At 50.8% G+C, this 12,870-nt stretch overlaps 1 protein-coding gene across 1 annotated transcript in view; it reads right to left on the reverse strand.

The window, feature by feature from the left end:
* The window catches only part of MAP3K14 (mitogen-activated protein kinase kinase kinase 14), a 44,724-nt gene that overhangs the window by 13,941 nt on the left and 17,913 nt on the right, over nucleotides 1–12,870 (reverse strand). The window contains exons 2-6 of the mRNA XM_063080979.1: nucleotides 5,310–5,585; nucleotides 4,038–4,107; nucleotides 2,324–2,531; nucleotides 1,622–2,236; nucleotides 565–702 (exon numbers count right to left, since the gene is read on the reverse strand). Of these exons, the coding sequence (XP_062937049.1) occupies nucleotides 565–702; nucleotides 1,622–2,236; nucleotides 2,324–2,531; nucleotides 4,038–4,107; nucleotides 5,310–5,565 (1,287 nt within the window). The 5' untranslated portion in view covers nucleotides 5,566–5,585. The remainder of the gene's footprint in view (nucleotides 1–564; nucleotides 703–1,621; nucleotides 2,237–2,323; nucleotides 2,532–4,037; nucleotides 4,108–5,309; nucleotides 5,586–12,870) is intronic.

A 12,870-nucleotide genomic window follows, 5' to 3' on the forward strand; every position in this document is an offset into this window, starting at 1 on the left:
ACAAACCTGGGTTTGAATCCTGGTTCTTCAACTAGGCCAGTTACTTGCCAAATCTCGTTTCCTTACAATGTCCATCCCACAGGACCGTAGTATACCTGGCCAGCAGGAGGCAAAACCTGAACTCAAAGCAGATCTGCTGCACACCCAGAGGGTACGGGATAAGTGACAGGTGGAGGCTCCTGCTCTTATTACCTTCTGGTCCAGGTGGGGGTGGCCCTCTATGTGGTTTAGGGGTTTGAGCTCAGCATGAATTTCATGATGACCCCAGTCTCCCAGGCTTGACCTGCCGGAGGGCCAGGCTGTACTCAGACACCACGGCCGTGTGCTCACTCTCACCCTGCCCCTTACATCCACGCACAAGGACAGCGACCGGGCCAGGACATGGGTCTCAGCGCTCCCTTCCAGTTCCAACTGACCCAGGGAACGGCCAAACTCTGTTAACAAGTCAGACCCAGACCACTCTGTGACTGTCCTTGAAAGGAAGACGGGAGAATACAACAGGCCTCCTGCCTGGCCTCCCGCTTCAGCCCCCAGAGCCCTGGCACACTTCCATGACGGGCACACCTTTTTGACAGCACACTGGAAGCCGGTCTGCTTGTCCTCCATCCTGTGCACCTCTCCGAAGGAGCCTCTGCCCAGGCGGGGCTGCTGCGTGGCCCAGTGGACTTCTTCTCGGTACTCATAATCCACCGGCTTCAGTTTCTGGGGTTGGCGGGAGAGAGAAGCTGGTTTCAGCGGCCAGGACAGCGGAGGGACGAAGGGCTACAGTGGGGAAGGCTCGCTGCTGCTGGTCCCGGACAGGGCTGTGGGGCTGAGCCCTCAGACACCGCCAGCTCTCAAGCAGGGCTCTGGGAGGGGCAGGACCAGAGTGGGTCTTACAGCAATGAGGTGAAGGCAAAGGAGAGCTTCCCGGGCTGCCGGAGGCCACCTGACCCTTGTGGTAGAGACCCTTCTCCCAGACTTGGGATTGTGGGACAGAAGCGGAACTGCCAACACCTCTGGCAATGAAAAGACAACTCAGGAGCTACAAGGTGCAGAAAGGAACAGTGAAGAGGGGGGTCAAGGGACCGTGTTAACGGGGATGAAGCAGTTCAGTCCCCTTACTGGCCAGCTGCCAACAGATCACTAAACAAATAAAGTGGACAAGACAAGCCCCAGAAATTAAAGTCTGGTAAAACCCCTTAACATGACAAGGTTATCCAGGAAGAGAACTAGAGGAAAAAGGGAAGGAAGGGGGTAGTGAAGACGGGTAAATCCTCCTGTTTCATATCAGGGGGCCATGAAATAACAGCTCGAGTTGCTACTGCTTAGTTCTCTGTTTCTTCAGCAATAACGAGGTAGCCAAGCAGAGGAGCTAACACCAGAACCAGCTAACGAGGCTGTGGAAGTGCGGCTGGAGGGGAGTGGGGGACGACTGCTATCACGACGATGAGCACTCTCCTGCTATTTGACTTGTCACCACGTGCATGCGTGACCGATGAAGTGGCAACCCATTGCCCAGGTCTGGCTGGTGTGAGCAACGCCTCTCCTCCAAGCAGGCCCCGCCCTGGCTCCCAGCTGTGGTTCCCCACCCTGGAGTTGGTGGTGGAGGCATGTGGATGGCATCTTTGGGATTAGTTACCTCGGTAAGCAGGACCCCCTCGTTGTCCTCTGTTTCAGGGATGGGCTCTCGGGGCCTGGAGCCCCCTGCCGACCAGGTCTTGGCCAGGCTGGCCAGGCTGTGGGCCTGGCCTGAGCTCACGCTGCCTTGTAGAGCGTGCACTAGGTATTCCTCCACAGAAAACTTCTCACAGGCACCATGAGAAGGGCAGCTGGGCTCCACGTGGGGGCCGGGCAGGGGCTTCTGACTATCTACGTAGGCCAGTTTGCTCAGGTGTGGGCCAGGCAGAGGCTGCTGGCTATCTACACAGGACAGTTTGCCCAGGAAGGACTCCAGGGGGTGAGGTTTCCAGGGCTGAAGAGGGTGGAATGGGAAGGGATGGGGCAGTCTGCTGTAGGGGAAGGGGTGGGCGGGCTGGGGCAGGGGGCCTACATCCTGGGGGTGGTGGAGTTTCCACACATGGTTTAGACATTGCAAGGGGCTGATCAGTTTGTGGAGTTCTGCTCGAGGCAGTGCTGGCCGTAGGCCCTCGCCGAGTTTCTTAAAACAGAGTTGGCCAAGGCCTGGTTCCTTCAGAGGCTTGGTGAACTGAGGGGCATTTCTAGCATACGGGGTGCCTAGTGGAGATTCATCCTCCTGTGGGGGAAAACACAGATATTAGGACACAGGGCCAGGGCACAGGCACAGGCCCCATGAACCAAGGGTCCAGGCAGTGGGTCTTACCTGCACTGGGACTGCACAGCTCTCCTGTTCAGGGGTTCTGGGGAGGGGTTTGGCCAAGGCCACTCCTGCCTGAGCCAGGGACTTCGGGTTCTTCTTTCGTTTCTTCCGGGCTTTGCTGCGACGCTTTCCCTTCCAACACACACGGGTCATCTTGCCTTCAGTTGCATGGGCCACATTGTTGGGGATCTGATCGAGACTCTCAGACTGGCTGTTAAAAAGGGACAGATCCACTTGTTGAGCAGGAGGCAGGAAGATGGAATGCTTCAGATAACCGTATGTGGAGCCATACAGACCAGGTCAAATCCCAGCTTTCTTATTACTTGTGTGAATGTGGGAAAGTTCCTAAACCCCAAGGAACCTCAGTCTCCTCATTTATAAAATGGGTATAGTATTTTCTGCCATGCAGGGTAGAGATAAGGTTTAAATGAAATAGTTCATTTGAAGAGCCCACCTCAATGCCTGGCCCCCAGGCAAGCTGCCAACAAAAGTGCTTCTGACTATGGTGCTGGGGCGCACGCGGGGCTCTTCCTGAGGAGGGGGCCGACTCAGTTCTCTCACTGCTCTCCGAGTGGGCTGCCCCGCAGAGCTCCCAGAGGGGGCTACACACGCGATGAGCATTCTCATTCTGACTGACAAGAGTTTGTTTCTGTTGCCTCAGGAAGGAGGGACAGTGGTGGTTGGAGGCCTCCACCCCCACTGGTTCCTAGAGATATCTGGTTGCTGTAGGATGTAAGGAGCTGGGTATTGGGGAGACTGCTCTTCTCTGATGGCTCGAAGCTCACCACCACTGTGGCTCTAGCTGGGCTCACATCCCTGCCAGGTACTAAAGGAAATGGCAACAGCAGAGTTTCTGAAAGGGCTGCTGCAAACCAGCTGTGAAGCAGACCGCAGCCTCGGCCACCTCCTCCAGCCTCGGCCACCTCCTCCAGCCTCATCTTCTGCCCCACGAAGGAGGCGGACTCACTCAGCCCTGGGGACTGCTGGAGACCTGCAGGCTTCTCTCAGGCAGCCAGAAGTGGGTGCACCAGACACACCCAACCTTGGGCCATCTGGGGCAGCTGAGGGAATTCGACCAAACACTGAGCATCTCTTGGTCCGGGGCAGCAGCCCTCCCCACGACCTTTTTATGACTAGTGTTTTTTCACATTTTAATGCTAAAAAGTCTGCCTGGAAGAGGAGGGAATTGTTTCTAAGGTTCAACTCTTAGTTGTCAAAAATCATCTTTGAGGGACTGGGGAGACTGGGCCCCACCCTGGCTTCCTTGCACGGCTTGAGTCTGCCTGGGCCTCCTGCTTCCCCTCATCCTGCCCGGTGTGTCTCGCACGAGGAAAGACACGGGCGGGTTTCTCCCCTGCAGGACAGTGAAAGCGGCCCCTCTGAGCCTGGCCCGTGGTCACGCGCCAGCGGGAAGCAGCTCCTGTTCCCAGCCCCCGCCCTGTTGATGGGAAACAAGGAGGTGCAACAAGGACTCTGAGGAGAATAAAAATAAAACGTCAAGTTGATGTGACCCAGAGGCGGTCATCCACACGCCGTGAAAAGCTTATTTGGCTGAGAGAGCGGCTCAGCCAGGAAAGCCTGGGCGGGTTCCAGGGCTGAACCACAGGTGCTGAAGGAGGGAGCCAGGGTCAGCTGGGAGCAGCCTGGGCAGGCAGCTGGGGGTGCGGGTCACGCCGGTTCCAGTTCCCTGCCTTCCCGCTCAAGCTCGCCTTCTTACCTGTACTGTTTCGACCCAGCGATGAAAATTCGTTCTGAGAAGGTGGGGCTGAACTCTTGGCTATTCTCACCTTTTAAATAAAGGAGAAAGGGTTGGATAAGCAGAAAGGAGAGGAGAAAGACAGGAATTCAGCACGCAGGAGAGAGACTCTTTACAGAGATCCCCTCTTGGGCCACTCTTTCCCCCGCTTCCCAGACCGCCTCTGTCTGAGGATTCACCTCTCACCCTCCCGACCGTGCCCCCTGCCCTCACTCGCTGTGTCCCCTCTCCCTCCCAGCTGAATGGGCAAGAGCAGAGGGACACCTAAAATATGGGGGGCATACGGGTGCCCACTTCGCTTCACTCACTTGGAGTAAGTGGCGCTTAAGTGAGATAACCCATATCAAACCCTCAACACGGCACCTGGCGCACAGTACATAGAGGCTATTCTAAAAAGCTCAATAAATATAATCTATTATATATTTATATAGGTATGTGCACATAAGTGTGTGTATCGCCATTATTATGTCACTCACTACACTTTCATTTTTATTCTCTTATCTCTCTTCAAAAACCAACCAGAAGGAATTGGGAGACGAGAGGAAAGATATGTAGATGTGGGAAATGCCATGGCAAGCTGTCTGGCTCTCCAGATTCCACCCCAACAAACCTCTGGGTTGGAGGGTGGCTGCTGGAGAGAGAGGAGAACCCCTGGCCCCACCCGGACCTCCTGGAAGCTTCTATCAGGGGACGGCCACCACCACTGAGTAGAAGCATAAAGGGCACGACCAGGCCTCACCCTGGGGTTGCCTGCTGCCCCTGGACTGGCCCAGCAAGCCCAAGAGCAGGGTGTTTGTCCTATGGGGTGGGGCACCTCTAGGTGAAAGGTGGGGAAGGGCCTCCATGCACCAGCCGGGGCTTTCCAGGACACCTGGCCTTTCCTGTCTGGGGCCTCTCCAGACGCTCAGGCTGCTCAAGGTCACAGGAGAAGGTTAGTGGCCTGCTTAACAATCCTGCAAAGGGCCCCCAAGAAGTCTTGCCTCCCAGCTCTCTTCTCCTGCTCTGGTCACGACAGGCATAGCCTCCATTTGCCACGACTCCCATCTGTGTGCCATCCCGGCACTTGTACAGTTCCCACTTCACATTGAGTCTGGGCCTGGACCCCCAGTTGTGTCTCGTTAGAGTCTTGTAGAGTGGTCATCCTGACCTCTCTCTGCCAAAGTGGACCCTGGGCCTGGCCTCCCCTGTGCCCAGCCACCTGCCCCTGCACGCACAACCACCCCCGGCCCTTACATTCGGCCTGGGCGATGATGGAGATGGCGGCTGGCCCTCCCTCAGAGCCTTCCTTGGCTGTGCCTTTGGTGATCACGTCGTTCAGGATCTCCCACTTCCCGCAGAACACGGGGCTCTTCTCTACTGCCTGCAGCTTGTAAACGGGGCTCTGCTTCTTCCCCATCGGTGGTGGCTTCTCCTTGGCTTTGGCGAGCTCCTTCTGCTGCCCGACTGCTGAGCCAGGGGCGCCTGGGCAGGCCATTTCCATCACTGCCATTTCCCAGGCTCACGCTCACCCTGAGAGAGACCAAACAGAAACCAAACAGAACAGGTCACTCAGGGTCCCAGACCAGGGGGCACAGGAGGCACGGGTTGGAGGAGAAAGGGAGAAAAGGGTCTCTGCCTCTTTAGGCCACACATATTTATCCTCCAAACACCCCAAATGGTAATGGAGTCAACCGCTCAACATCTCCACATGTCCCACGTGGTGTAGGCCCCCAGGCTATCAGCGCCCCAACATAAACGGATTTCTGCACTGTGCCCAACAGGAGGATTCCAGCCCATTCCCTCGGGGACACAAATGTAGCGCAAATATTGGGTTGGTTCCTTCTTGCCTTTTTAAGGGCTAAATCTTTGTCTGTTGTTTGTTTTATGGCGAACTTTGCATCCCCAGGACAGCGTGGTGAATCCCATCCTTTAAGATCACCACCACCTCACTGACCCCACACAGCCTTGCCTTCTTAAAGTACATGTCTACACAGACCACAGGGGCTTTCTTCAAGTGAAGAGAATCAAGGTTTTGTTTTGTCCCCTGGCAGGAGGTAGATACATGCATATACGAGAGAGTATGTGTGTATGTATACATATTATAAAGTCTAAAACTCAACATGCAAATGGTACTCAGCACTTGACTTCTTTCCCAAGACTCATCTGCTTGTGAGTCTCCAGAAGGCACACGTTTTCTCCTCTAATGTCCAAACGCACTGGCTGCAAACTTCTTGTATCATTTTTTTTTCAGGCGACATTAGTAGTAGAATTCACATCAGAGACCCTAACACCAACCTGTACCTCTAAAAATAGGACAAAGCACGAGAATTCACTTCTCTCTGGGTCCTGCCTCACCCAGCCCTGTGCATCGCTGAGGATGCTGCAAGGGAGAGCAGCCCACTGTTGCCAACAATTTGGGCCAACAGCACATAGACCAGATTGTCATGAAAGAGAACAGCACCGATCTGAGATGGTTACCATTTGGAAACCTTTTAAAAGACTGGGACTTTTTCACAGGGCAGGGCCCCTCTGGGGTGTGACTTGCTTTAAACAAATCCTGAAAAGTCACCAAATGCAGACAGTTTTTTCATAATTGCTCTCTGATAGTAGGTTGGTCTTAAAGGTGTTACTAACAGCTTTGGTCTTCCCTGCTGTAGCTCCATGAAGCCTGGATCACTTCTGTTTGTTCTCTGGGCAGAAAGGTAGACCACGTGGGGCCGGCCCATGGCTCACTCGGTAGAGTGCGGTGCTGATAACAACAAGGCCACGGGTTCGGATCCTATATAGGGATGGCCGGTTAGCTCACTTGGGAGAGCATGGTGCTGACAACACCAAGTCAAGGGTTAGGATCCCCTTACCGGTCATCTTTAAAAAAAAAAAAAAAGAAAGGCAGACCGCGTGAAGCCAAAGTTACAGTACCTCTGGCCTTTTGCCCGGTCAGGCCCAAAGAGGAAAGGAGACAGTGGGAAAGCGAGGACCACGAGGCGGAAGCGTCCTCCTACTGCACCGGCCTCACTCATCTTTTCCCCACGATGGCTACGAAAGGCTGGGCCTTTCGATTGGGAAGGGGGTGGGGTTTGCTGGTCACTATTAATTTGTTCCCTGCATCTCTGCCTTCAGGAGCCTCCTAACTTTGAACTCAGAGCAGCTCCAGCTTCCAGCATGAATGCCTGGATTTGGTTCTGGAGGCCAGTTGCTAAGGAGGCCGAATGGGCAACCTCACAGTCACTTGATGATCTTAAGAAGTCTTAGGGGGATTCTGACTTCTGATTAGGTGAAAGGCCTCCAAGGCAGGCTATTTTTCTTGCAATCATAGTTTCATTCCACCACATGCTTCCCCAACACACTCCACCTCCGAAAAAGAACTGATAAGGCCTAGAGTAGAGGTTACCTTTCTCAGCCTCTTTTCCAGCGGAAATGAAATCTAAAGGGCAAACTAAATTCTCCAAGCCTAACAGTAGTAGAGGTGTGCTTACAGGGAGCTCAACGTCACTTTAACCTGCTCCTTTTTATTTGGAGAATCTCAGGCCTAATTAAGTGGAGACTAGCCCAACGTCTCTCAGCCCACGTGTGGCAGGGGCAGACCCAGACCCCGGGCTCTTTAGTCCGTGCTGCCCACTCCCCAGCCCCTGGGTTGCAGGCAAACACAAGGAGAGAAAACCCATGGTCCTTCCTGGTCAGAAGGATCCTAAGGGCAGAGGTAAGGCACATGGTGGCACCCCCAGTGTACAGCACAGCGGGGCACAGATGAGACAACTGATGTTGGCTGAACAAGGGACTCAAAGGACGAAGAGCACTTTCCCATGACCTTCAGAGACAGGAAGATCCTGAGCACCAAGCAGGAAGACAGAATCCCATCTGATTAATGAGAAAAACAGGGCCAGGTGGCAGTAGCTACCCCGAGAACAGCCAGCCATTCAGATCTAGCTGTGCTCGGGCTCACATAGCCTGTCTCTGCCTGGCATGGCCCAGCCCAGTGTTCCAGACAGCTCACCCTGAGCTAGAGATCCTCCAGAAAAGCTGTGGGGCACTCCCGCAGCCCAGGAGCCATCCGCTCAGCTGGGCAGCCAGCCAGGGGCCCCGATCCTCTCTCTATGAGCACACCCGGCGCCCCTCTCCCTGGAGGAGAGGTTGAGGCTGAGGCTGAGGCTGAGGCCGAGGCCGCCGAGCTCAGAGCCTCCTTTGCAGTGCCCTGATGACTCATCTGACAATCTGGCAGGCAGACAGTAACAAGAAGGCTGTTGAGAAGCTGACCCCGCAGATGGCAGCTGAACCTGTGAAGGGCATGGAGAAAACAGGCTGACCCTCACCTCCCAGGGGCACAAAATCACGGCCTGGGAGCTGTAAAGCTTCTCCTGCAGCTGGCTTTCCTGGGCCACATGACTATGACTCAGACTCTCACCGAACAGCCTCCAAGTCCAAGAGGCTATTCTTGGGACACTGGTATGACAGCAGCCCTCCTACACATACATACATGTTTGCTCCTGCTCTCCTTCCCCACTTCTCCATGGTTCTGGTCTACAAAAACCAGGGTTCTGTATGAAGCCTGGGATGCCGGCCAGGTGGCCTCCCCAGCCCTGGGCTTTGACTGCTGGCTGTTCACCCAGCTCACAGCCCTGCAGCTTGGCCCCTTCTCTCTCCTGCAGTGTGTGGGGACTGAAGACCAAGTGGGAGTCAATTAGGTCTCTGCCTCTAACAGCAAGTCAAAATCCTGATCCAAGACTTGGCCTGCACACTCTCCCAGCTCCATTCAGGCCTCCAATACTGTTGGATGAGTCATCAGGGTACTGCAAAGGAGGCTCTGAGCTCAGCAGCCTTGGCCTCAATCTCTCCTCCAAGGAGAGGGGAGCCCAGCATGCTCATGGAGGGAGGATCAGGGCCTCCGTCCAGCTGCTCTCTGCATCAGAGCTGAGGACGTGAGCAGGGCAACAGTCAAACCCACTGGCTCACCCACAAGCCATGAAAACAAAAGAGGAAAGGAAAGGAATGGAACTCATCCTTTCAGGCCTGATGATAAACACGCCTGCTCTCTCTTCTGTGGGGCCTCAATGGTCCCCTGGAGAAGTCTTGGGGTAAGAATGACTGGGATGGTACCAGATCAACTCCTGGGCATAGCTGTATGAGTTCTTTATCTGGCCCAAGGATGGCTTCAGGGAGGTCTGTGAGCCCCAGAAAATATATGCAATTTGTATTTTCCTAGGGAAGAGGTCCATAGCTTCGCCACATACTCCAAGGATCTGCCACTCCCCAGAAGGTTGCTCTTAGTCCTCCCAGAAGATTGGTGCTAGGGCTAAATGCCTGGTTCTGGTTCTTTTCTTCCATTCCAAAATAGAGCTCTCTAATACAGTGGTTTCCAACCTGACTGCAATTAGCATATCCAGATGAGTTCTTAAAACCTACTGAATCAGAGTCACTGGGTGTTAGGCCCAGAATCTGTACTTTGACAAGTTCTCTAGGTGATTCTGATGCTAAGGGACCGGAGACTACCATCTGACCCCTGCTCTATACTCTATGGCCACAATGTCTAAAATGGTAGCCGCTTGCACCATACGGCTATTTACATGTAATTAAATAAAATTTAAAGATCAGTTTCTCTGCCACACTGGCTACAATATTAAACAGTGCAGATAGAGAACATTTCCATCACTACAGAACGTTCTATTGGACAATGAGGGCCCAACACTATCACAGCAATGTTTTCTATGACAGCAAAATTTCTGTTCCTAGGATTCTGGGACAGAAATGACGTTTAGGCTAAATGAATTTTTGATTCACTGAAAGGTACAAAAGTAATGTTTTAAATGTTGGTCTTCAAAGATGGTAACCTTTCTAAAATGTATCATTATTTCAGTTCCCTGTTTTAGTAAGTACAGTACAGTGAGAACACAAGACCAGGAACCAGAAGTTATGGGTTATAGCTTGGCAACTTTTTAAAAAAAAAGCAGCAGGACCATTTCTGTCAAATGAAATCATACCTCAAACCCCGATATATAAAAGAGCTAGGAGCATGCAACTGCATGTAACCCACACTAGAAACAGCTGCTCTGACTAAAGGAGGTGGGTGAGAGTTCCTTACACTCAGCTTCCCTCCACTTACCAAGGACCCCTGTAGAATCCTAGGTCTCCAAGAGTTTGGAAACCAGTGGCCTAGGAAATTTTTTGAGGTTCCTTCTAGTTCCCAGAATGTAACTGACTTGTCAGGACTGTTTGAGGGCTGGATGACTCCAATTCTAAACAATAATTGTCAATATTTATTAAACACCTGCCACTATTAATCTCATTTTCAGATGTGAAGATATGATTAGAGAAGTTCAGTAGCATGCCAAAAAGTTTACGCAGTTACAAACTGGGGTTGAACCCGGGCTGCTGCCTCCTGAGCCCACATATAAGCCTTGAACAGGCCACTTAAATGCTGTAAGTTTCTTCTCTTAGCTTCCTCAGAGTTGACTTGAGGACTGAGTGAAGGAGAGGACATGAAATGCTGATCAATTTGCCTGGCCAATAGAAGATGCTAAATGAATGTTCATCCCCTTGCCTGTCACCAGGCTTCTAAAACCCATCCCTGAGATGGTGGGACTTCTCTGTTTCAGCACCATATAGTCAAGGCATCTTGAGCCTTACCTTAGACATTCCACACTATGGAGCCTTAGTTCTCCATACATGAAAGGAAAATAAAAATAAAAATCTGTCTTGAAAATAAAAATCCATCTTGAGAATGTCCACTGAGGGGCCAGGGCAAATCCCTGTCATGACTATTTCATCTGGAAGTAAAAATTTGTCCTTCTCTGAATGCCCAGAGGGGATAAATAGCAGAAGTAGAATGACTCAACTTCCTTAATAAGGTATTGGTTGAAAACCAATTTCATCCTGATGCTTCCTCTTTTAAGCTTTCAGCTTGTCTGGCCACCAGGCCACACTGGGCAAGACTCTGCCTATCAAAAATGAAATGAAGGTCTATGCAGGCAGGGGAACCAAAGGCAAGTGCCAGGCAGAGTGAGCTGGCCTGGCAAAACAGCCTTCTGGCCAGGTGGACCCAAAGATCCACATATATGCTTAGCCCTGGCTCCCCTTTCTGCTCTGCCTGCCCTCCCAGAGCTCCCCACTGCCCACCCCAACCTCTGTTCCAGCCAGACTGATGCTTTCACTTGCCTGAGCAGGGCTGCATGCGCAACCCTCTGATTCTCTTCCTTCACTCACAGTTCCTCTCATAGGGAATGCCTTCTTTCTGTCCTCCTTTATTAATGTCTGCCCAAATCTCACCTATCCTTTATGACCTAGCTCCTCAATGAAACCTTTCATGGTAGACTCCTGCATTCACCACTCAGCAAGTGTTCAGTGAGTGTCTCCTAAGTGCCAAGAAATGTAATAACCACTTCCGTTCATAAATGTCTTTTGTGTGCTGGGCATTGTGCTAGGTGCTTTATCTGTATTATCGATGTACCTCACAGCAACCTTGCAAGATTGGTAATATTGTTCCCATTTTATAGATAAAGAAACTGAGGCTCAGAGACTTAAGTTAACTGCAGGAACAAATGAGGCGCATTTTATACAACTAGAATATCTAACATGGGGCTAGGGCTCAATCCAGGACACTTCTGGCCCATTCCCCTGGGACCCAAGGATCACCAGTTCCTTTCTAGAATAACAATTTGTTGGCAGAGGTACCCAAAACATCCAGAAACTGAGCAGTATTACTATTCACATGGATATTATAACCCATATTTTACCCCCAGGGTCTGCCTATCTACTGTTGGTAATAATTTCTTAGCCCATGTAGGAAATACAAGAACAAAACATGAGGGGTCTCGTCAGCAAGGGTTGCATCAGCAACAAATCTGTCAGACTTCTAGTTGAGTTGTACCAGTCCGTCCTCCTGGGGTGTTATGATTTTTAACTTGATTAGCTTTAACAGGTCATTTCATTTCCTTAAAACAACTGAACAAATCCACACACAATACATACATACACAAACGAGAGTTCTAGGTAAGATGGCACTACCTTCACTGAAAGAACCACTGAAGGAAGTGCTTTGGAAAGCAGAAAAGTAAGCCAGAGAAAAGAAATGAGATGTCAGAAACAGTGGGTAGGAACTGATACAATATGTTAGTCGATTTAATTAACAATTAAATATTAAAAAATTAGTTAAAACCATTTAAAAACATTAAACTTTAGACAACAATAATAAGAAAGAAGAGTGGAGTGGCTTGCTCAATAGGGTAAAGAGTAATAAGACCCTTGCCTTTTTGGAGAACTTACATAAGAAAATATCTAAATTTCATTAGAAAAGTTACAGTTAAGTACACATGTTAAATGTAAGAGTAACTACTGTAAGAACAGAAATACAATTCAGAGTTTCCAAACCAGAAGAGTAAAGAAGGAAAAATAGAAAACTTTGTCATTCTAACAGAACGCAAGGAAAGGAGGAAAAAAGAAGCAAAAAGGACAATAAATATAAAATGAAAACATAAGGTGGCAGAAATGAGCCAAAATATTAATATATTATTAATCACAATACACACAAATAGATTAAAAAACAGACAAATCAGATAGGATTAAAAAAGATTCAGCTAGAGCCTGACTAAAAGAAACAAAATTGTACAGAAAAGTTGAAAATAAAGGGATAGAAAGAGAGATGCTGGACCAATACTAACCAAAACCATGTAATATTAATATCAGACAAAATACTTAAGACAAAAAGATACAACAATCATATACAGGCACCCGATAAAGAACGTCAGAATCCAGTGACTGAGGGCAGGTTGAGGCTTTATGGTGAGTAAGGTGTTGGCTTCAGAGTGTCCTGTCCAAGTGCAGA

This window comes from Cynocephalus volans, chromosome 16, assembly GCF_027409185.1.
Source record: "Cynocephalus volans isolate mCynVol1 chromosome 16, mCynVol1.pri, whole genome shotgun sequence".
NCBI classification, from domain to species: Eukaryota; Metazoa; Chordata; class Mammalia; order Dermoptera; family Cynocephalidae; genus Cynocephalus; species Cynocephalus volans.